Source organism: Syngnathus acus, chromosome 3, assembly GCF_901709675.1.
Source record: "Syngnathus acus chromosome 3, fSynAcu1.2, whole genome shotgun sequence".
Classification (NCBI taxonomy): Eukaryota; Metazoa; Chordata; class Actinopteri; order Syngnathiformes; family Syngnathidae; genus Syngnathus; species Syngnathus acus.
In genome coordinates this window covers 3,981,097-4,002,621 of record NC_051089.1, presented here as the reverse complement: position 1 = coordinate 4,002,621, position 21,525 = coordinate 3,981,097, and the positions used below count along the sequence as shown (strand labels likewise).

General features: G+C 44.6%; 2 protein-coding genes across 5 annotated transcripts; one reads left to right on the top strand and one right to left on the bottom strand.

Annotated features, from left to right (window-relative positions):
- Positions 1–177: 177 nt before the first annotated feature.
- On the bottom strand, positions 178–15,010 carry LOC119121048 (leucine-rich repeat-containing protein 49). Of its 4 annotated transcripts, XM_037248405.1 has the most exons (19): positions 14,876–15,010; positions 11,822–11,961; positions 11,687–11,749; positions 11,541–11,607; positions 11,303–11,428; positions 11,125–11,227; positions 10,685–10,888; positions 10,441–10,507; positions 9,417–9,560; positions 7,551–7,612; positions 6,527–6,674; positions 5,284–5,367; positions 4,703–4,893; positions 4,313–4,408; positions 2,621–2,849; positions 2,361–2,546; positions 1,743–1,852; positions 811–964; positions 419–685 (listed from the first exon to the last, which is right to left on the bottom strand). In XM_037248405.1, the coding sequence occupies exons 2-19, from the start codon at positions 11,891–11,893 to the stop codon at positions 476–478; spliced, it is 2,316 nt and encodes a 771-aa protein (XP_037104300.1). In that variant the 5' UTR covers positions 11,894–11,961; positions 14,876–15,010; the 3' UTR covers positions 419–475. The 4 variants fall into 4 exon arrangements, 3 of the variants coding, with proteins under 3 accessions (XP_037104301.1, XP_037104300.1, XP_037104303.1); XM_037248406.1 differs by lacking the exon at positions 14,876–15,010 and having other exon boundaries at positions 178–685; positions 11,822–12,072; XR_005097609.1 differs by lacking the exons at positions 419–685; positions 14,876–15,010 and having other exon boundaries at positions 834–964; positions 1,743–1,895; positions 11,822–12,079.
- On the top strand, positions 14,701–20,559 carry larp6a (La ribonucleoprotein 6, translational regulator a). The gene is made up of 3 exons (XM_037248409.1): positions 14,701–15,400; positions 18,011–18,209; positions 18,304–20,559. The coding sequence occupies exons 1-3, from the start codon at positions 14,721–14,723 to the stop codon at positions 19,393–19,395; spliced, it is 1,971 nt and encodes a 656-aa protein (XP_037104304.1). The 5' UTR covers positions 14,701–14,720; the 3' UTR covers positions 19,396–20,559.
- The last annotated feature ends 966 nt before the right edge of the window (positions 20,560–21,525 follow it).

The window sequence follows — 21,525 nt, the reverse complement described above, 5'->3', positions numbered from 1 at the left end:
GAAGGAAAGGTTGGAGATCTGTTACTTGTTTACTTTCCAAATTGAATTATTTATGTATAAAAAAAAATAATTAACAATGGGAAACATTATTTAAAAATAAATTCACTCTTGACAGAAGCCTGGTACAGTTGAAAAAAATAAAGTTAGGTATAAAAACACAATAAGGTGCACCAGTGATTGTGTTAATAGAGAATCTTTTAATACTACAATAGAGGAATCCAGTGTTTTTAAAACAAACTCTTGATTTGTGTCTTACCATCTTTTCTCAGGCAACACACGTGGGACATGAACATACAGTATGAGCTGAAAGACAAGATTATTCAAAACAGATTGTGGTCATTTCAAAGCTGTCCCAACTACATTCAATCAACAAGTCCTTAAAGTGGTGAAGGTGCTTGTGAAAACGTCCAGACGTGAGCGTGCGTGTGTGTGTGTGTCGTTACGGGTCATGATGGCAATCACGAGCTGTCCTCATTCACTTGGACAGCTTGGCAAGGCTGGCTTGGCGGAAGGCTTCTCGGTCGTGCATCTCCAGCACGCAGTCGCGCACCATCTCGGCGAACATGCTGGGCCACAGGCGGTGCAGGGCCTCGCCCTTCACGTTAGTCTCTGAAGCCCGGCGCACCAGATCCTGAAGGTACAGGTCCACGGTGGCGCCGCGCTCGGATGCCTCGGCGGCGCCTTCCTGCGACGCAGAACATCCAAAGCCCTTTATTCATTCCAGCTTAGTTGTTGCTACTGTTAGCATTAGCATTAAATTAGCGGACTGAAAGGCAAAACCGCAGGACGTGTCTCAATCCTCGCGCTAACCTCCGGGCTGTCTGTGCTGCCGTCCCGGCTCGGATAGTTGAAGAGTGCTCGGCTCAGGCCTTCGCCCGCTAGCTTCCCGTTGTCCCGCAGCTCCTCCGGGCTGAGCCCCGCGCGCCGGCCGCGCCCCTCCAACAGGAACTGCAGCTGCCGCTTCCTTCAGGGGAGGGTGAAAGATGAGACAGAGAGTGAGTGAGGATTTCACAAAATAACTCTCAGCTTTTTTTAATACAGACAAAATGGCACTAAATTTATTAGAGGTGAGCTTTCAAAACTATTTAGTGAGGGGCGTGGCTTAAGTGGGGGGGTGAACTGAGGCTACAATCAAATCTTGCTAGCAATTTGCAAACTGCAAACTCACCTTTAATAAGTTACGCGAGGAAAATGCATGCTTAAGTCAAGATACGAATATAAAATACGGCCCCTTTAATATATTGAGAGAAATTGACTTCAGACGCACGGGAAACCCAAGTGGCACATTAAAGTGAAAAATATCTCTGACGGCGGTGAAATTGTCTGGACATGACATGCATTTTTCCGGTTTAATTACTAAGGAGCCTACGTTGCTATTTACAGTTCAGCCCGAGTGCACGCTCCAGGATAGAATTAAAGTATGAAAGGGAAAAAGGTGGAATGTTTCTCTATGTGTGCGTGTGACGGTGCCAAGTACCCACCCCGAGCGAGACGCATCGCCTTAGCACCGCCGGCTGGCTGGTGCCAGCAGCAGACAAAAATGCGTACGGAAACACACGGCAGTCAAGCACGCACATGCCCGCGAGGGTTTCCACGTCGGTCACATACTTCCTGTCAGTGGTGGGAAGTCATCAACTAGGAATCCTACTTTCATGTATCTAAGTCGATTTTATTTTTACAGTTGAGTAAAAAAATAACCCAATATGGGTCAAAAAGGAAATTGGATTAAATTAGCGCCTCACCTGGACTCCTCCAGCAGCAAGAGAAGACGGCAGCGCGGTGTCTCGGTAGCCGCTACGTGGCCCAGCGTACCGAAGACGCGCTCGGCAGCGATGACATCATTCATGGTGACCTGGCGAGGGACGTGAACACACACATACATACACACGTATATACTAATACGACACACAGAAACATACAGAGTGACATCAATATGCTTAACGTTACAGAGATGTGGACCTGCCAATGCCGAGGAGAGCCAGTACAGTTCTACGTAATTTATAAATGATCTCATATGGGACCAACATCCAAACATAATCAAATACAAATTAATAAAGCAAAAAACACAGTCTATTGAAGAAGGATATTCCCTGTATTACTGTTTGAGTATTAAATTAAATTAAATTAAATTAAATTTAATTAAATTTAATTTAATTAAATTTAATTTAATAAAGGTCTTTGGTAATTACTTTTATGGTTGATGCTCTTAGAAATATATGAACATCAAAAAAATTATAAATAATTTTTACTTTTTTTTATAAGATATCTGCAAGTAATAATGTAATACCCTAATTCCATTTTTAATTAATAATAACAGAATTTGTGCACCACTGCCATCTACTGACGCGATGCGGACTGACCTCCTGACCGTTGATCTTCTGCAGGTTAAAATGGTGGAGACGGTAGATGACGAAGGAGCGCCACAAGGCGAGGCCCACCACCGGGTTGCCCTGCGGGTGTATGGTCAGCTGGTCCAGACGGCGAACCTGAGCCACTGCGGCCAACTGTGGCAGGCGGCTGATGTTGGCTTCCAGGAAAATGAGATGCTGCATAAAAAAAAAAATAATAATAAAGTTCCATATTCCGTATTGCATAAATATTCTGCGTATAATATTCTCACCGCCAGATTGGGGAACTTGACCCTGATCCTGGGCAGCGTTGGTACGATGGCGTCAAAGTGGATGTAACGGAAGGCGATGACGGTGACGGCGCCGGCCGTCTGCACCCCCCAGCCCCTCTCCAGTGCCTCCAGGGCACCCGGGCCGAACAAGCGCAAGGTGTCGCCGTCCAGCTCGGCCAGATGACTGTCGGACAGCGACAGGCTCGTCACGCTTCCTGCTTCCGTGGGCCTGAAACATAGAAGGAAAAAAAACGCATTTGGACCTAAGAAAGAAAAAAAAAACATAGTATGACATTTTTAAATGATTACAAAAATGCATTTTACTGTGGGGGAAAAAAAAAAATCTTTTGTTTAAATTGTTAGAAATGAGCAAAATGTGTATTGTCCATGTTGGGGAAAAATACACAATATATCCTTTAAAAGTGAAATATTGATTTTGAAAAATTTGGAAAAAATATAGTAATATAGCAAAACACAATGGTAAATTGTGTACAAGTGTGGTCTTGCCTGTGTGTGTCTATACACATATTTGAAATAATAAAGGATGCAACCAAAGCAAGCTGACACAAAACAGCCCACTCAATTACACTCGGCAGGAAGTCGTGAAAAGACGACGGGGGAGAGTATCACTGAGTTCAACCTACTGCGCGGAAAACATGTCACTCATACGCTCAAATCCCCCATCATCACACTTAATCCCGCAGGAGATCATCTGGCAAATTAAATCTTCCCTAAAAAGTGTACACCGTCTGTATGGACTTTATTTCTTTAATAAAGAGGATAAGTGTTGCTACAACAGCATTATATTGTCATTTCCCCACTTAAACAGCGACAGATGTTTCGGATTTAGCGATTAAGCTAGCGGAATGATAGCTCTGCTAGCTGTAGCAGAATTATTCCGCTTTTCCTTTGATTTGATTTGTATCGATGCAAACAAAAACATGACAATTAGGATAGGAACTAAAATGAAGAACCAAATTTTCTTTTTTTTTTTCTCAATTCAACCAAATGGTCTCTGAAATAGGCACAAATATGTAATCACAGGATGCAGATCCAGATGTCCTCCTGAATCTGTTTCTATTCCGGAAGGTGACAACCCATGCGCCATCTGTGACGGCGTACTTCCCGAGGATTCTCACGCATGGCGGCCAGACGATACGTGATGTCGTGCGAGACATCAACAAACAAGAGACAATTCCATCCGTTAAGCAGGAGGAAGGTTTGGCCGATTGTTTGTGTTTGCGTGCGTGGGAATGACGGTGTCACCTTTCTCAAAGGCTAATGAATGACACGCTCGGCCTGAGGGGGAAGATAAAATATAGATTTGGGGGGCGATACAATGGAAGCAAAAGCTGACACCGGGTTCAGCTCAGAGGGGTGAGGCAGACATTTGTCACCATTGCCTTTCAGGGCCATTTTGTCTGTTTGCGTGCCGAGTAGGAAACGATTAATGCGACTATGCACGCCTCCTCATAATTCATCTCTGCATGAGGTCTTAAACACGACTGTTGATGCAGAAGACTGATGGAAACAGGATGCATACGTGATGGATGTAATTCAAACACGCTTTACGAAATCAAATTCATCATAAAGGAAGAACTTCAAATGGCCATGCAGATTTTAATTGGTCAAAACTTGTCTTTGGGTTTTTCGAATGATCTAAAAATGAAATCATGTGAAAGCTTGTCTTACTTTGGATCTCGAGGGCTGTTTGGACGGCTGTTGGTGCGGAAACGGTTTTCGGGTCCACCCGTCATCCGTTCCGGTCCAAAACCCGGACTCACCCGTCTAACATAGGGAATCAGACAGATGGTTTTTTTTATTCCACACAAGAGCTTTACTGAAGGTAATATTAACTTAATTTCAGCAATTATTGCTATTGTAAAATGGGATCTTTAATTTGATCAAAGGGGGGGGTGACATTTTGACACAGTACAGTAAAATGAAGCTTCAAATTTGCTTCACGAACCAGTAGTATTTTTTTTCACGTTAAACAGCAGCTATTAGCTAAGAGCATGAAAATAGATAATTATATTTTATTCTAATTGTGATCACATACTGTTACTGTTGCATCAGACCCACCGTGGCTCATCGGGCGAAGGCTCCTGAGCTAACCCGTTGGTCTGCGTGTGGCAGTGGGCGGGGCTGTTCTCCGGGCTGACTTCTTCTTTGGCGCCGTTGGTTGTCGTACATGTCGACGGCAGCTCCAGGCAGGCGGCGACGACGCCCTCCCACTGCTGCGCCGCATTACGGATGGCAAGACGCCGCTTCTCCTATGCAACACACATGTCGACAGACAGTTGGCAAGGTTTCAAGTGTCACTCGCCCCAAGCTGAACCATTCAAGCTGTCTGTCTTAGGTCTCAGTCGAAAGCTACCTAATAGCTTCTGCTGATGGCTGAGATATTGAATTTGAGACTCACGGTGGAGTTACACAACATAAATTCACCTCTGTGACAACTTTAAACAATTGTGGTTGAAATTTAGCATTGACACTACACCCCCCCCCCATGTGGAATGTACCACACCCCGATGACGAGGTGAGTCGGTCGAGTAAATCTGAGCAAATCCATTCAAAACTCTTGACAGTGTCTTCTGGCCTGAAAAAAATCCATTTTCTTTATTTCCTATATGGAGTTTTTTTTCCAGGATATAATCATTTACCTTATGAATGGTCTGCTTGTGACTCTCCTTCTTCTTCTCCTCCTCTTTCCGAGCCTGCACACCAGCCATGCGCCGATCCTCGTCCTTTAAAAAAACAGCGAGGTCAGCAGTCTTGCGACTTCTAAATTATTCAGCGGAGTGAAGAACTGCCAAAAAAAATAAAAAATAGAGGTGTCGTGTCGGTCAGAATTGGACCACTTGCCGCAGTAGGAGAGGGGATCTGACACCAGCCAGCCAGCATCATCATCACAGGATTATCGGTCTAGATTTTCAGTCTGGGATGAACACAGCCCAGCTGTTGGGGATAGCCAATACTCCCAGAATGCATTGCTGCTAAGCTGTGACAGTCTGTGACAGCGCAACACTTGTTTTGGGATGCATGCCATGGTGTCAAGGGGGGTGGATCTCTGCCAGTTCGGGGCGATATGAAGCTGTCCACTGGGCTCACAAAAATAAAAGTCCGGCTGTTTTGGTCCCATTGGTCAATATGTTATTGATTTCAAAGGAGGAGGTTTTGCAACATAAATAATGGATGGGGTGGATGGATGGATGGATGGATGGATGGATGGATGGATGGATGGATGGATGGATGATCATCATCATCATCATCATCATGATCATCATCATCATGATCATCATCATGATCATCATCATAATTATAATAAATATGAGGCTAAATGATTACTTAAATTCAGATGGAGGAAGTTGAAAAGCTGGACACCTTGAAATGAAGTCGGCAAAGCCACAAATAAAACTCAAAGTGTGTGTGTGTGTGTGTGTGTGTGTGTGTGTGTGTGTGTGTGTGTGTGTGTGTGTGTGTGTGTGTGTGTGTGATAACAGCTTTTGAACGTGTCGAAACAAAGACACAAATGGACTTTGACAGCCCTTTCTGAAAGTTTGCTGGCTTCGGCAGCGACGCCTGACAGTTTCGTCTCGCTGAGCGATGCCTTGATGGTTATTTTAGACAGCTTAATGCCAAGGGTCACAACGTCTCCGGCAGGCGATTACATACACAGTACAAAAGCCTTTAAAAATGTTTCAACAAGGAGGAAAATTATTTACAAAATACATTTGGATTTGATGAGAGAATAAGAGCTGGACTACTGAATGGAACAAACAAGTTTTGCTTCTGGATTTGGAAAATAAGGTAATACTACTGTGGTAAGGTGGCTCATTATATAACATGTTTCATTTTATACAGCACAGGAAACACACAAAAGAAAGAAAGCGTAATGAGGCTCACCGTGATGCGCTTCATGTCCAGCTGTCTGAGGTGAAGCACACAGCGCAGGACAGCTTGCTTGTACCATGTCTCCAGGGCTACGGGGTTCCCATCCAGGGTAAGTTCGGAAAGGGAGAGCGGCTCCCTGGAGCAGCCTAGCTGGTGGAGACTAGGTCGGGAAAAAAAAAAAGATGAAAAAGTTCAGATGGGAACCGTTACAAGAATGACGCAACGTCTGTGATCAAAGGAATAACAGAAATATCGCAATGATTGCATTTTACCGAAATAAAGTTGCCATATATCAAGAAATAAAAAGTCAAAATTTTAAGTCGTAATGTCTAAAAAAATAAAATAAAATAAAAATAATAATAATAATAATAATGATAATAATAATAATGATAATAATAATACAATAATGAGAAAAATGTTTGAAAAGTTTTGCGGACCCGCGTTGAACATAGAAATAAGAAGAAATAAAAAAGTTAAAATTTTAAGTCATAATATCTAAAAAAAATAACAATACAAAAATGAGGAAAATATTTGTGAAGTTTTACGGGCCCGCATCGAACATATTCTTCAGAACATTTGACGTGACTTCCCCTTTAAGGGGTGTGGTCTTGTGAGTGACATCACGGGCTGGCGTTTGATAGTCAGCTGTCGCCGACAGTAGCTTCTTCAGAGTGTTTTCATTTTGCATGTGCGTGTTTGACAAACAGCTGACATCAGCAACTGTGGCTCTCCTTGCCCACATGCGAGGACATTACCATACTTTAATTGCTCATTGTTTTAGTTTTCCACCCGGCTCAACCGGGCCACATTGCACATGCAGGCTTCGGCCACATTACTGCGTGAAGAAGTTAACGTCTTCATTGAGGCTGCCAGGGAGGGCGTGACAAAACAGCCCACATGCCCTGAGCTAGCACTAACCATCCAGCGTGCTTCAAACAACTTTTAGGCCTGGTGGATCTTCTCCAGATTCAGTATGGGATGAACGGTAGGGGATGAAGATGTGGGGGGGAGGCGTTAAGGTGGCTGAAAAGCTTACCTGCTGATGTTATTACAGCTGAGAAAGAGTCGCCGCAAGCGGGGCAGACGTTCCACCTCGTCCTGGGAGGGAAAAGGAGGGATGAGAGAGGGAGGTAGAGCATCGTCACTTTGGCCTCTCCTCTCAGTCAGTCACCTTGCAGCTCTCGGCTCCGGCGGCACAGCATCCCAATTCGCCCTGCGCATGCACCGAGCCCGGCATGCTGCTGCCTCCCTCCGCGGGGCGGAGGGAGGCGGTGTGAGGATGAGGAGGGGAGGGGGAGCAATGCAGAGATGCTGCAGCAGCCCGCATACACAGTCACACACACACACGCGCTTTGGTGGCAAGGAACAATGGCTCTGAATGAGCAGCATCCGCACCCCCGCCCCTGCCAAATCCTCAGAGGACCACACATGCAAATGAGTTTTAGCGGAACATCTCATGCCCAATACGCACATCCGATTCCGGCAAGACTTGCAATTAATTCGGATTGGACCTATTTATATCAGCTAAGCTAGCAGGTTGACTATGCTGTTTGCAAGTGTAATAATAAGTTCGACATTAGAGACTTGATAACAAGTGACGGAATATATTGCTAGCGGTTAGCAGCTAATGCTATTGCAGGGGGGGGGGTACCAACTGTTATTATCCATGGCGTGACTTGCATGTGACAATCAATGAGGTGATGATTGGCTTAGTGTCAGCGTGAGTGTAAAAAAAAACCAAAAGCTGTCAGCCAGAGAAAGCTGGGAAAAACAAAATTGTGATCAATTGTTTGGAAAGACAGCCGCTGTAATTGGTCGACCGTCGTTAGGCGGCCTGTCAGCTCAGCGATGACATCATGTAGTCTGAGATGGGGTGGCTATATTTAGCCTCAGACAGCGTGCGATGGCCGCCGCTGCGCTGGCATGCGAACAGAGCGCGGCGAAGAGGAGACGTGCCTGCAGGCTTGCGAGGGGCAATAGAACACAAAGGTGGCTAATGTGTTAGCTAGAAATAGCATTAACTTTCTATCAATTCCTAGAAGTGTTTACATTTCAGAATAATAACCACCTCAATGCTTGCTTGTTCAGCAAAGTACACACGAATTAATTTCATGGCGACGTTAGAAAAGAGACTTCTCCAAACAAAGTCAAGACCACACACGCGTAGATGTTCAAGCTAAGCGATCCGCAACAAAGCTGGATATCCCATCGCGTGAATATTGTTGACGCTCTCAACCGTAATGATGTTTCAAGACAAATGGAAAAAAGCCAGCCTGCCCCTAGGTGACTGTTATTGTGTTATCCTTTTTTTCAAACATACTCCGTCACGGGGGATTCTCCGAATGAAAGAACCACCTGACAACAAGTGAAAACAATTTTGATAAATGACTCTTGCCACGCTCTTGCGTCAGTGACAGGTTCAGAGAACACCATAGAATTGAAGAGTAAGTGAAATATTACATCCGATCAATAGCACATAGTTGCGGGAGAAGGTGAGTGATGGGAGAAGATTGGAGTTGATGTTATGTTGGATTCCAAGTGGATTTCCTTCACCAAAAAGCAAGAAAAGTGCTCCAGGGATTTGAGTAGAAAATGAATAGGCCAGTCCTGACATGTAGTGTTCCTGTTTAAAAGCTTTAGGAACCAAAGGAAGTGAGTTTCTTGTTATTCAGGGTCCGATTTCATGCGCTGAGCCCGGGAAGCTTCTGAGAATGTCTCGGAAGCAGCGTAAGATTTGATGACACGTCCAAAGTGATCTCACAGAAGTGAGCTGGTCCGAGGCTATGACGTGACTTGAACACCAATGACCGAGCATTTACATAATCAGTGGGAATTTTAAAAAACAGGATTCGGATGGAGATTGGAAGACCTGATTTGATCAAAATGAATGAAGGCCCCTCACCACAAAAGAGATGTGATTGTGTCGCAGGTTGAGTTCCGTCAAAGAGTTCAGGCCTTGGAGGTTCTCCACTCGGGAGATGTTGTTCCCAGCCAGGTTCAACACCTGCAGCTCGGTCAGATGGTTCAGGTTCTCCATCTTGCTGATCTGAGACAAAAAGTAACATATGAGGTGACAATGGTAAAGTTTTTCTTTTATTCATAAGGTTTTATCAGAAGATAACATGGTCCACAGTCTTTGCGAGGCGCCTCAACGTTGGGCCACTCGGCCACCCACGCTGCTGACAGTACAAGCGGAATTGATGAGAGGAGAAGATTCCGAGGGGCCTCGGTTTTCAGAGTGAGCAGAGCGTGTCGCGGGAGCGCTCGCGAACAAGCGGCCAAGTGGAAAAGCGATGGCCGACGTGTCGGGTCACATTTGATGCTCCGCTTTGGTCATCGAGGATGAGCGTACAGAATGGGAGTCAACTTTTTGTGATTTATAGTTATCATTCAAAATCCAACTGAACATCTAATCGTCGTATTTTGCTGGGACTTCATTAGCAACCGTTTCACAATGTTATGAAATATGATCATTAAAAAAAATATCTATATTATCATGTAAATGTTTTTCCTGTGGACATGAGCTGAAACCGCGCTGTGCTGTAATTATTCATGTATTCGGACTGTGGCTCCACAAAGCGAAGAGGACTCGAGAGCGTTCCCTGAGGTGCTGCGTGGGCAGCGCGCACTGGCACAACACAATTAAGACAATCAGTCGGGCCTTTCCGTTTAATATCTTCTCATTGTTTGATTTCTCTCGCCTTGTCCGCGCGGTGTGTGTGTAGTTTGTCTTTTTTGCCAACTGAATAAAAATAAAGAACAAATTTGCTTCTTTTTTGTTTCCATTTTTCTCACACAAAACATGAGCAGCTAAACCACAAAGGCTTAAGACTACATGGCGCCGCCAGAGTGAAGAAGACTAATGAAGTGTAACCAGATAGATGGATACAATTTATGAATCCAGCAATGGGAGTTAAACGTTGTACCTGATTATGATGCAAATCCAAGATGTGAAGCTTGGATAGATTATCCAAGCAGGTGATTTGACAAATCCTGCAAAAGAAAAGTCACACATTGCAGACTCATATTTTACTTTACACCCAAGGTTATGAAATGATAGAAAAGCTCCTTTAAGATTTTGGATACCACATTTTTTACAAGCCCCTCAAGTGTAAAATGAATTCTTGTATTTATTTGTTACATTGGTATCAGACTTATGACACAAGTCACCTGTTATTTGCCAAATTGAGGATCCTCAGGGAGGTAAGTGCTTGGATGCCGCTCATATCGGTGATGTGATTGTCGTCCAAGTTGAGGATGACAAGTTGCCTCAAGAGTGACAGCTGACTGATGGTAGCGATCATGTTGTGCTGCAGGTTGAGAACTTGCAAGTCCTCCAAGGCGCCAAACTGTGGACACTCATCTAGGCAGCGCCTGCAAGGTGGAAAACATTCATATGAACTGAAGCCACCTACCGAAATATTACAGGTATTAAGTATTTTAAGGAGTCTGCTGCACCCTAGTGGACATATTTGTCATTGCAGCTTTGACGGAAACGAAAGAAAAAACTACATAACAGTGGGTGGTCATTTTTCAGTCGAATATAATACTAGTTGTTTGTCCCTGCAAACAAAAGGCAGAATTTAAAGTCTTGTAAAAACAACAAATACCTGTCCAAGTCAATTCGATGAAGACTGGATCCCACATCATCCAAATGGAAGTGAATGATGGGGAAACCAGAGGTGGCGTTGAAATGGTACGCTCCGTTGCCACCTGAACAACAAATAAACACCAATGTAAATATATTTTCTTTTCATACAAATGATAATTCTACTTTGTGCTGTTCACCTGTTGACTTGGGGTGAGGGGCGCTGCGAGTTGGCCTGTTCCGGACCTCATTTGGAGTAAAAGGAAATGAGGGCAAACTGTAGGGGGCAGCACTGAGCGATGGCTCTCGATGGGAATAAGAATAATCTGGAGAGGAATGTTTGTCAATTCAGGTGAGCCCAGGACACAATTTCTAAAACTGACGTCACTACTTGACTATACTTAGAAAATAGTGTTGAGCTGCACAGAATAAAAGCACCTGGGTAAAGCGAACTTCTTGCCTTTGGATTCAGACCTGAGTCCTTTAAATAATCATGATATGCGACCTATGAAATGGGAACAAAAATTGATTAAAATATGATTATTATTTGGTCATCAAATTTGCATGTCTTCCAATGTGCTCACCATTCGCTGGCCTCTCCCAGGTAATAATTTGCCGGTCTTTGGGCGCAACTTGCAACTGTTAACCTGCAGGGAAAAGTTGAGTTTTGTCATTCTTGTGCAATTATTCAAAACAAACTAATAAATGGTGTCACTAACCATTGGTGTGAGAAACACCAAGTTATCATTGTTGTCGTTTCTGTGTTTCCGTGTGCGCTCGGCGGAGCCCATGTCTCCGTGCAGCCAGCAAATTTGTTAGCACCGGGCTAGCATCAAATTTCTTTTGCTGGAAAACATCCCTATGGAAGCAAACAACGGCACATTAAATGTTTTATCTATCGCTACCGTTTTGGAGATCCTTTCTGCTCGCAGCCTCCTCGGAAAGCAAGAGACACAAACACACAAGTTTCGTTGCCATGGCAACCGCCGTGCCATTGCTTGGTAACGTACACTTTCTTTAAAAAACAAAAACAAAAACAGCACTTGCTGTACAAACTGGTACTAAAAATTTCAAATGATCTAAAAATGTGCTTTTTATTAGTCAGCTGGCTGTTGTTGCGATGTAATTTGGAGTCACACATGTCCTTCCAGTCTGATTACCGACTAATTAAAACAAAACAGAGCTCTTGTTTATCCGGTCCCATTTTTCTCAAGCGAGAGTGCAAAATCTAAAGTATCATTGAGCAAATGCAACAGGATGTTAACAAGGACTTGTCGAGACACAAACACACGCGGCACACTGAATAAACATGTTGTGACATGCATTTGTGCCACGTGTGACCTTTCAACTTTGCCTCCTGTCATTGACCCCACTGTGTTGAACTAAACAAGAGAGCAGAGCCTCCTCCATTTGACACACAGAAAAACAGAACATGGTAGAAATATGCACAATTGCAAATTATTTATGTGTATTTGTTTACCAGATTGCAAGGTGAAGTGGTAATGTGTTGAGGTGTTTTTTTTGGAGGGCAGGGGCGGATCTTTGCTGGTGGCTCATGGGGCTGCTGACCACCCCAATATGTTACTTCTAAACAGAAAGCTGTCCTGTTTTTTTTTTTTTTTGGCACATCTGTGTTTTAAGTCATTCTCCACAAAACAGGAAGTATCCTGCAAACATACAAACTAAATTGCAAATTGCCTCCAACTTCGGCTGGAGCGCTAGTTATGGTAATGTTTTTACGATGGTATTTGGAAAATAATAACAAACAACCAAGTGTAATTATAATCCTTTGGAAAAAGCAGTCCAGATTTACCAAAGGCGCAACCCACACAGTGCCTGTCACAATCTATTCATGAACGAGAAGGAAATGTGCCACATGTATAGAATGTAAGCTGTCTGTCAAGCGTTTGTGCTTCTTCACATGTACTGAGCTATCCAAGGTGCTAATTTTATTAATTTGTCAAGACTTCTATTTATTTATTTTTCTACCTGCGACATGTGCTTCTCTTTTCCGGGTGTCTTTTCCATCGGTTTTATTCATTTATTGACTCATTTCTTTTTGTGGTGGTTTGACATTTAAACCTTTATTACAAATACAAGTGTGATTATTTTGTGCAAAGATGCTTTTTTTAGTACTTGGTGTCACGTTCCGCAAACAAAGGAGCAGGTTCAAAGGTCACAGCTTGATTGAAACCTTCGGGTGGTCCACAGTAATTTATTAATTTTCTAGTTTTTTTTTTTTTTCCCCTTTCCAAGAATTTAAGATTATATAATTGTCTTGGAAAGGTCAGTGAGCCAAAGGACGAGCAACATGAAAACATCAATGCAAGCACCTAGGGATAAAAGGAAGTACAGGATGTCCATTATGATGTTGACATATTTTTTTAGGAGTGATGCATCTTTAAAATGAAAATAAACTGGATTTGTCAATATTAGGATTTTAAATGGAGACTCTGCCTTCTGAATATCAACAAGCTTACATTTTATGATTTTAAATGAGGGTTAGGCTCAGAGTTGAGGTTGGGAATTTTCTGCGTATTGGGAAAACATGATTCTATAATCTACATTGAGAACTGCTGACACACTTTGCCAAACTTGTTACACTGTACACACAAAGTGGAGCAGTGTGTACGGCATGTGGTGCCGAGAATGAGTCAGCCTGCCCACCAGCTGTGAGCGACACTTGCCAATGTTTGGGACTCGGGCTGCTTCATGCAGGGATGGTGACGGGCTAACAAAAGTATTGTGAGTGATTGTCACCGTTTTTAGGCCAAGAAAGATGCTTAGAAAAGTGGAATGGTCAAGCTGTGAGCACGACAAGTGTGAACATGTGGAAAGGAAAAGAAATAAAAACATTTCCAGGGCCAAGTGGGCGCTTTGTTTAACTGTGACCACAAAGCCAAGTCCTTGATCACTTTTGGAAATGATTCAGTATTATTATTGCGATTTTGGTTTTTGTAGAATATGTTCCCAATTTATAACCTCAAACTATTCCAAGGCCACTGGAAAACAAACTGCACTCTAAGTTTTGTGTGACTATTAGGGCAGGGTACACTTAGTTTTTCCACAATGTTACACCCTTCAAATTTTAATGGGCTTTCCCCACACGAGTCCATTTAAGAAAAAAGTTTACCCTGGAAACCTCCAAATACACAAACTATTTCCTCTTTGGCAGAACTAGCAAAGGTTCTTAAAAACATCTTGGGGATTTTTAGGGTTTGGTTTGAGTCAAATAGACCTAAAAAATATTTATATTGCACAAATTGACGGTTTGAACTTCAATATTTTTTTCAATCATGTGCTCATTATTTATCTTTATCTATTTGCAGATGGACTTTCCCTCGATCTTCTATTTTTGGGGCTCCCGTTAATCATCACGCTCCTTTTTCCTGAGGGGTCACCTGGCTGCGTGCCAGAACACGCTGCAAGCCTATTATTCAATTAGCAGCCTTCAATTCTACCTGCTGCATCGTCACGGCAATTCCCCCAATTAGGTTGCAACACGTCAATTTGCTCCCCTCCCATTTTAAAGACGCCTTAGGAAAGTGGGATTTGTATGATCACAATAACAAGTATTTTTATGCACGACTGTGCGGGAATAAATTGAATAAATCAAGTATGCACGCGCTGGTGAACGCCTTCATGCGTTGCCTCTCCTTCCTGCTGCCCCCCTCCTGGCTTTGTGTCAGCCTCTGCTTGTGGGCCAGTGAGTGCGAACAGACGCCACCACGGCCCAATCCCAGAGCTCGCATCCGAGCCACAAAGCCTCTTACATATGAGGAAGTAGCTGCAGTAGCCGCGGCGGTACACGGTGGTGGCGGTGCTGCTGCCTCCTCCTCCTCCTCCTCCTCCTCCCCTTGCAGCCCGTCGGCCTCTCTCGCTCCAGGTTGCGTCTCGCCGGCTCCGCAGGCCGCTCGGATCTGGTTCGGGCTCGTGTGGCAAGCCGTGGAGCGCGTCTTGGGAGCTCCGTGGGTCCTCCTCCGCGAGAGTAGCCGTCGATCGACTGCCCGCCTCCTTGACACGAGCTCGGCTTCCGCAGCCGTCTTAAGCCACTCCGGGGAGAACATGAGCGCTGCCGCGGGGATCTCCAGTCCGAGCACCAGCCCATGCTCCCCCGACTCGTCCGAAGAGGTCATCACCGTGGACCACCAGCTTTCGCAAGAGATGGGTACGGTCACCATCACGGTCGCCATCCAGGCGGCTGAGGACGAGGAACCGGAGGAATTCTCGCCCGGTCATGTCGACTTTATCGGCGGCAGCTGCAGCGAGGATGAATTCGGCAGGCATGACAAGTCAAGGTTTGTCATGACACACGCGCACTTTACACCATGGGAGACTTAAAAGTTGTAGCGAGCTCAAATAGACCTAAAGCCTCAGTTTGGTCCTTTTTTAAATTTTATTTCACAATCCTGTGCATCTCATTTGTCAATAGTTGAAGCTGGCTGAGCTTTGAGTAGGAATTAAATCTCCAATTCCGTTTTTATACACATGTTCAAACCACAAATACATCAGGGCACTTTTTGAACCAACTTGTTTTTCTGCATTTTTGCATTTCAAGCATGCAAACAATATCACGGAGTGAAATCATCTTGTTTTTGATGGAACCATGCCTTCACCTCGAGTTTGTGCGTTTCCATCTGACTCCAATATAAGTACCAAATACCTCAAAAATGTTTTCGTGGTGTTGTTTGTTCCATTTCTGTGCTTACTGCAACTGAGCTCCATTTAGAGTCACTTGTACGCAACAAAATGCCATTAAATACATATTTATAGGAGGCAGGTGTCCCCAGGTAGCCCCCCTAAGGACCACATGACTAACTCGTGGAGCCGCTCTAAAAATAAGTGCTCAGTCATGGGACATTGTCACATCCTCGCAGTATTGTAAAAATGATCTTTTAAAAAAAGTGGTTTTCTACCTTGTTAAATTATTAACATGATGACATATTCACATAAACGAATATCATTAATTATTAAAACATCTTTTAAGGTCATTTGAGGAAAGCGTCCGCAGATGTGATGACAACTGTAGAAGCAGAAGTCAAACTTATTGCGACAAAAGCGGTTGCTCAGTGGCAAAAGTGACGATAAGCCTTTTTTTATTTTGATCCTATCAAAGCAAGCACTTTGACCGCATGGCTTCCTTAAGACTGTGTGTGTGTCTGTGAGTGTGTGTGAGTGGCCATCTGCCTCAACCAGGTGGGAGGACAGAATGCACATATCAGTGTCAAGTGCACAACTGTATTTCTATCGCTGTAAAAAAAAATCTTTTTGATGGCTAAAATAGTCATTTTAGGTGGAACAACTTTATAAATTGGCATCTATATGTTAGTTTGCACAAAAAGCAAGGGAGTTGTTTTTACTTAAATTTGGGGACAATCAGTTCTCTTATTTTCATTTTCAAATTTTTTTTTTTTTTTTAAATTGTCCAACTTTAATATTAAAGTTTCTTGCCTTGTTTTTTTATTTTATTTTTTTATTTTTTATAAATATAAAAGTCTACTACTGAAGAGTGTGGCAGAGCCCATTGTAAAATCCTCACACAGTCGAGACGGCAAGTCTCATAGTCACCAAACTACCGGACACTGGAGGGACATAAAGGATGACACCTTCACCTTAATCCCCCCCCCTACCCCTTTGCGTCACCGCCTGCTATTTTTAGCCGGCCTCTTGAGAAGTTCCTACCTGAGCACCGAGGCAAGCGTGGCCACGCCCTGATGGCTTTGTAGCACACAAAGCGCTTTGTGCGGCACCTCCTTCTCTTGTCACGTTTATAGCGGGTGCCAGGAGACGAGATGATTGGTAGCTGCCATCTGGATGCTTACTGCTTTATATCCTGCAACAGAGAATCTCCACTTATTATTTATTCACAGGGGGGGGGGGCGGTGAAGAAGCCCCGCTGCGAATCGTGAAAACCCGCCAAGTAATTGCAACATACTTGCGCCTATTCATAGTTTCAAATATGACATTTTGCATTTCCTTCGCAACCTGTAAAAATAGCAGTTGTCAAGCCACGACGACACTTTTGTTATCTTAAGATTCTTAAGTCGTTCAATAGAGGAAATAAAATGCTAAATGTATCTATGAATTTATTTAGACAGGCCAGCTTCCTGTCTAATCGAACATTTGTGCTTTGCTGCCATCTTGTGGCAACTTAAAGCATTTCATAAAAAGCGCAAAAGCAGTGTTTTTCTGCTGCTGGTAGATTCCACAAAAAGCCAATCGGTGAGTTTGTTAACAGTGTGAGGGTTCACTGTTTCCTTTTCCTACTATTTCCCGTGAGAGACTTTGGAATGCAAACGGTTGGACGTTGGAGATTCCAGAGTATTATCTGATTTGAGTCACGTCCTCTCGTCAAAAAAGGCTCGCACGACTCTCATTCGAAGGCTCGTGCCAGCTGTGCGGTCAGCTTGCTAGAAAGCCGAGCGAGAGAGACAGAGATGAAGCAAGAGTGTGGGGGCATGGGGGGGGGGGGGGGATGCGGAGGAAGGCGATGAGTCATCTTGACAAAAATTCATTCACTTCTCATCTGCTTGTTTATACCAGACTGCATTTAAATTCACGTAGAGGGAGGGGCGAGGCAGGCATTGAACTGCATTGGGACCGTGCACCTCTCAGATGGAGAAGTCCTGGCACCAGGACCTGTGATTCACTGTCTTACTGGAGCATTGGGGGGGAGGGGGTGTGGTTGCGCAATAATGCAATTCTGTCAGCAACTAGTAAGCTGATTGTGTTGAATGCAAAATGTAGCAAAAGGAGATTTTCTGAGTGGGAGAGCCGTCTTCCTACGCATACTGGACATGGAACGATCCAGAATGTCCAACAATTCTGCCCGTTACACTACAACACAATCTGTTCTTTCCATTTGTTCAATTCAAATAATAAAACATCATTGCATCATCTCAATACAGCGGTGCCGGGACCAGTGGTGGAGAGCTGGAGGAGGAGAGCTGGCAGCCCCCCGACCCGGAACTCATCCAAAAACTGGTGACCCAGATCGAGTACTACCTGTCGGATGAAAACCTGGAGCATGACGCCTTCTTGCTAAAGCATGTGCGGCGGAATAAGCTAGGCTTTGTCAGTGTCAAGTTGCTGACCTCCTTCAAAAAGGTAATAATGGCTGGAAAAAAAATGCATAAGTCCGTAGACGTGGTCTTAGGAGTTCTGGTAATTTCTCAAGAATAACCCCGTGTCGTTTTTGTAGGTGAAACACTTGACTCGCGATTGGAGAACGACGGCTTTCGCGCTGAGGCAATCACACCTCCTGGAGCTTAACGACGAAGGCCGGAAGGTGCGGCGCAAGTCGGCCGTGCCGGTCTTTGCCAGCGAGTCGCTACCCAGCCGCATGCTGCTGCTGAGCGAGCTGCAGCGCTGGCCCGAGCTGGCCCAGCTCACGGAGAACGGGGCCGGCGAGAGCGGCGGCGCTCAGCAGGAGCAGCTGATGAAGCTGCTGCTCAAAGCCTTCGGGACATACGGCGCCATCGCGTCGGTCCGTGTCCTCAAGCCGGGCAAGGACCTGCCGGCCGACCTGAAGAGGCTGAGCGGTCGCTACGCCCAGCTGGGCAGTGAGGAGTGCGCCATCGTGGAGTTCGAGGAAGTGGAGGCGGCCGTCAAAGCCAACGAGGCCGTGGGTGGCGAGGACGGCGGGAGCGGCTCGTCAGGCTTGAAGGTGGTCCTGATCGGCACCAAGCCCCCCAAGAAGAAAGTCCAGAAGGAGCGGCCCGGTGAAGAAGCGCCCCCCACGGGGATGCGCAAAAGCCGCTCGCTCAACAGCCGAGTCCGAGAGCTGCAGTACCACGCGGACGACTCGGCCTGCAGCTCCTCGGACACGGAGAGCACCCCCACGTCGCCGCGGCCGGCCCGTAAGTCGCAGTCCTGCAACAAGCTCAGCCCCACGGCCGCAGGTGTTGCCTTCCAGAACAATCACCTGTCACCCCGCAACAGTCCGTGGTCCAGCCCCCGCGCCAGTCCCTGCAGCCAGCGCAAATCCGCCCACTCCCACAAATCGCCCTTGGTCACCCAGGGGCGGCTAAGCCCTGAACCGGGGCGCCGCTGGGCCGACTACTCGTCCGACAGCAGCCTGACACCGTCGGGCAGCCCGTGGGTGCAGAGGCGCAAGCAGGTGGCCTCGCAGGAGAGCAGCCCCGTGGGGAGCCCCATGCTGGCCCGCAAGATCCAGAATGCAGACGGGCTGCCACCGGGCGTCACCAGGCTCCCGCGGGGCCCCGACGGAACCCGCGGGTTCCAATGCGGGCCGCTGGCCGAGAGAGCCAAGAGTGCCGCCACCCAGACTTAACGTGTGAAAAGCATCCAGCTCGTGCCAAACCTGAGCGGCCCCCCCCCCTCGCCTCTTATTTGACACTGTAGATTTATTTTTGTTGAATGTCTCGTTCTATTTTTATACAAAATCTTATGTTGACTTGGCGACATTATTTCTTCGCTAATGGGAATTTGAGTGGATTTAATTAAGTTGTCATTGCTTCAAGAGAACTTCCACTATGTTTACCTAAAAAAAAAAAAAATGTCAGAGGAGCTCTGTGGGTTTTGTGTTTTGGCCCCTGTTTTCTTTTTTAAATCCAAGTGTTCTGTCTTAATGTGTACAAACCTCACACGATGGAAGATGTATTGACATGTACGTGGAGATCACAGTATGCCTTTTTTCTGTTTTGGTCTATCCGCTACATTTTTACATAGTTTGAACGGAAAGTCAACTCAAAAATGTTTACAATATGTTCTTTTAGCCATCACTAGTCTAACAAAAATAATTCTGATTAATACTGCGTTTGGGGAATATGTATTTAGCAGCAAAGTCCACCTGTTTTATCCAGCTCAGGGGGCGGCCATTTTGCTACTTGTTGTCAATTGAAAATGACATCACAGTTGCTCAGGTAACGACCAATCATGGCTGCGCTTGCTCGTGATGTTTGCATGTTGAGCTGTGATTGGTCGTCAACTAAACCCTGTTCATTTGTGATGTCATTCTCAGTAAGTGGCAAAATGGCTGCCCTCCGATGGATACAAACGGGCGCATTTTGCTGTTTAATTAATATTCCACAAACGCGATATGCATCGGAATGTTGTGATTAGACTAGTGGGGCCGCATAGAACATTATTGTTTTTTGGTTTTGTTTGTTTACTTCTCCTCCTAAAACCAAGATCATACTCTATCATTGAGGCTGGACAGTACATTTATTTTAATTTACACTTTTTTAATTTAATTTCATATCTGCGTTTTGCAACGGAAGGGTTTCCCTTACCCATGTATATTTGTTCAGCAAGTTGCTGCTTTTATTTATTCTTTTTTTTTTAAACAAAGCTTTGTTTCTCCTCAACAGAGTAAGAGCGAGGGATGCTCAGGTCAGGTAAAAAGAGATGCTCCTGTGTTTGTCCCTCAACACCTAAACTGGGGTTGTTTGTACAGTGCAAATCCTGTTGTGCAAATAAAAGCACTGAAACCGCATTTGCCATTTTTGCTGTCACAATGACTCGACTGGAAATGATTACAGGTGGAATGCTGACTTGTTATACAAGAGTGCTGGAATGGAATGAGAAACCATTGCGCTGCACCAGAAGGCACGTTTGTCCTCACGAGGTGTGGCTTTAAAGATAGGCCTGATTTGACATGGGCGTCAAGAAATGGTTTTATAAATTAGATTTATTCAAAACATTTGTTACGCCATGACAATATGAAAGTCCCACTTTTCCCTTCAATTAGCATCCATGCGAGACTAAATGAGAGCAAACAAGTCTAAAGACGAAAATCGGCGCTAGCGGCTTTTTATAGACTGCAATTTCCACAACTTCAGGTGGGCTCTGGATGCACCATAGCAACCATGAGACCACACACAGCAGGGCGCCGTTTGACAAAAACGGAACGTGTGGGAGTTAAGAGGACGGCGGTCGGTGGAAGTCAATCACCAATGTTTTTGTGACGAGAACAATAGCATGACAGCGGGTGAGGACCTTATGTAAAATATGAATGAATTCATTTCTATTCTCTTTTGTTGCCTAAAAAGAAAAAAAAATATTTCTTTTAGTTAGACATCATTAGCACATGATTGCACCATCATTAGGGGATGTTGAAAGTAATTGCCAGGCTATGATTAAATGGGATTATTATGATTATGAGGGGTAATAGCAGAACGTTACGCCCCCTTCATCATTGTCCCATGGACTATTATAAATAATTTGCCATTTTTCTCACTAAAATTCAGCTCATTCAACTGCTCCAATTTGTTATTTTTCAAGAAGCATGTTTTGATGATACTGAAAAGTTGGGCTTGTTTTCTATTAAATCTGTTATGGTTGTTTTTTGCAGTTGTGTAAACAAGGATTGGTAATCAAGTAGATTTCCAAAATAAAAAATGTCTTACACTTATAAGATTTTTATTTTATGATTGACAATAGTATTTGTAAAACTATTTGT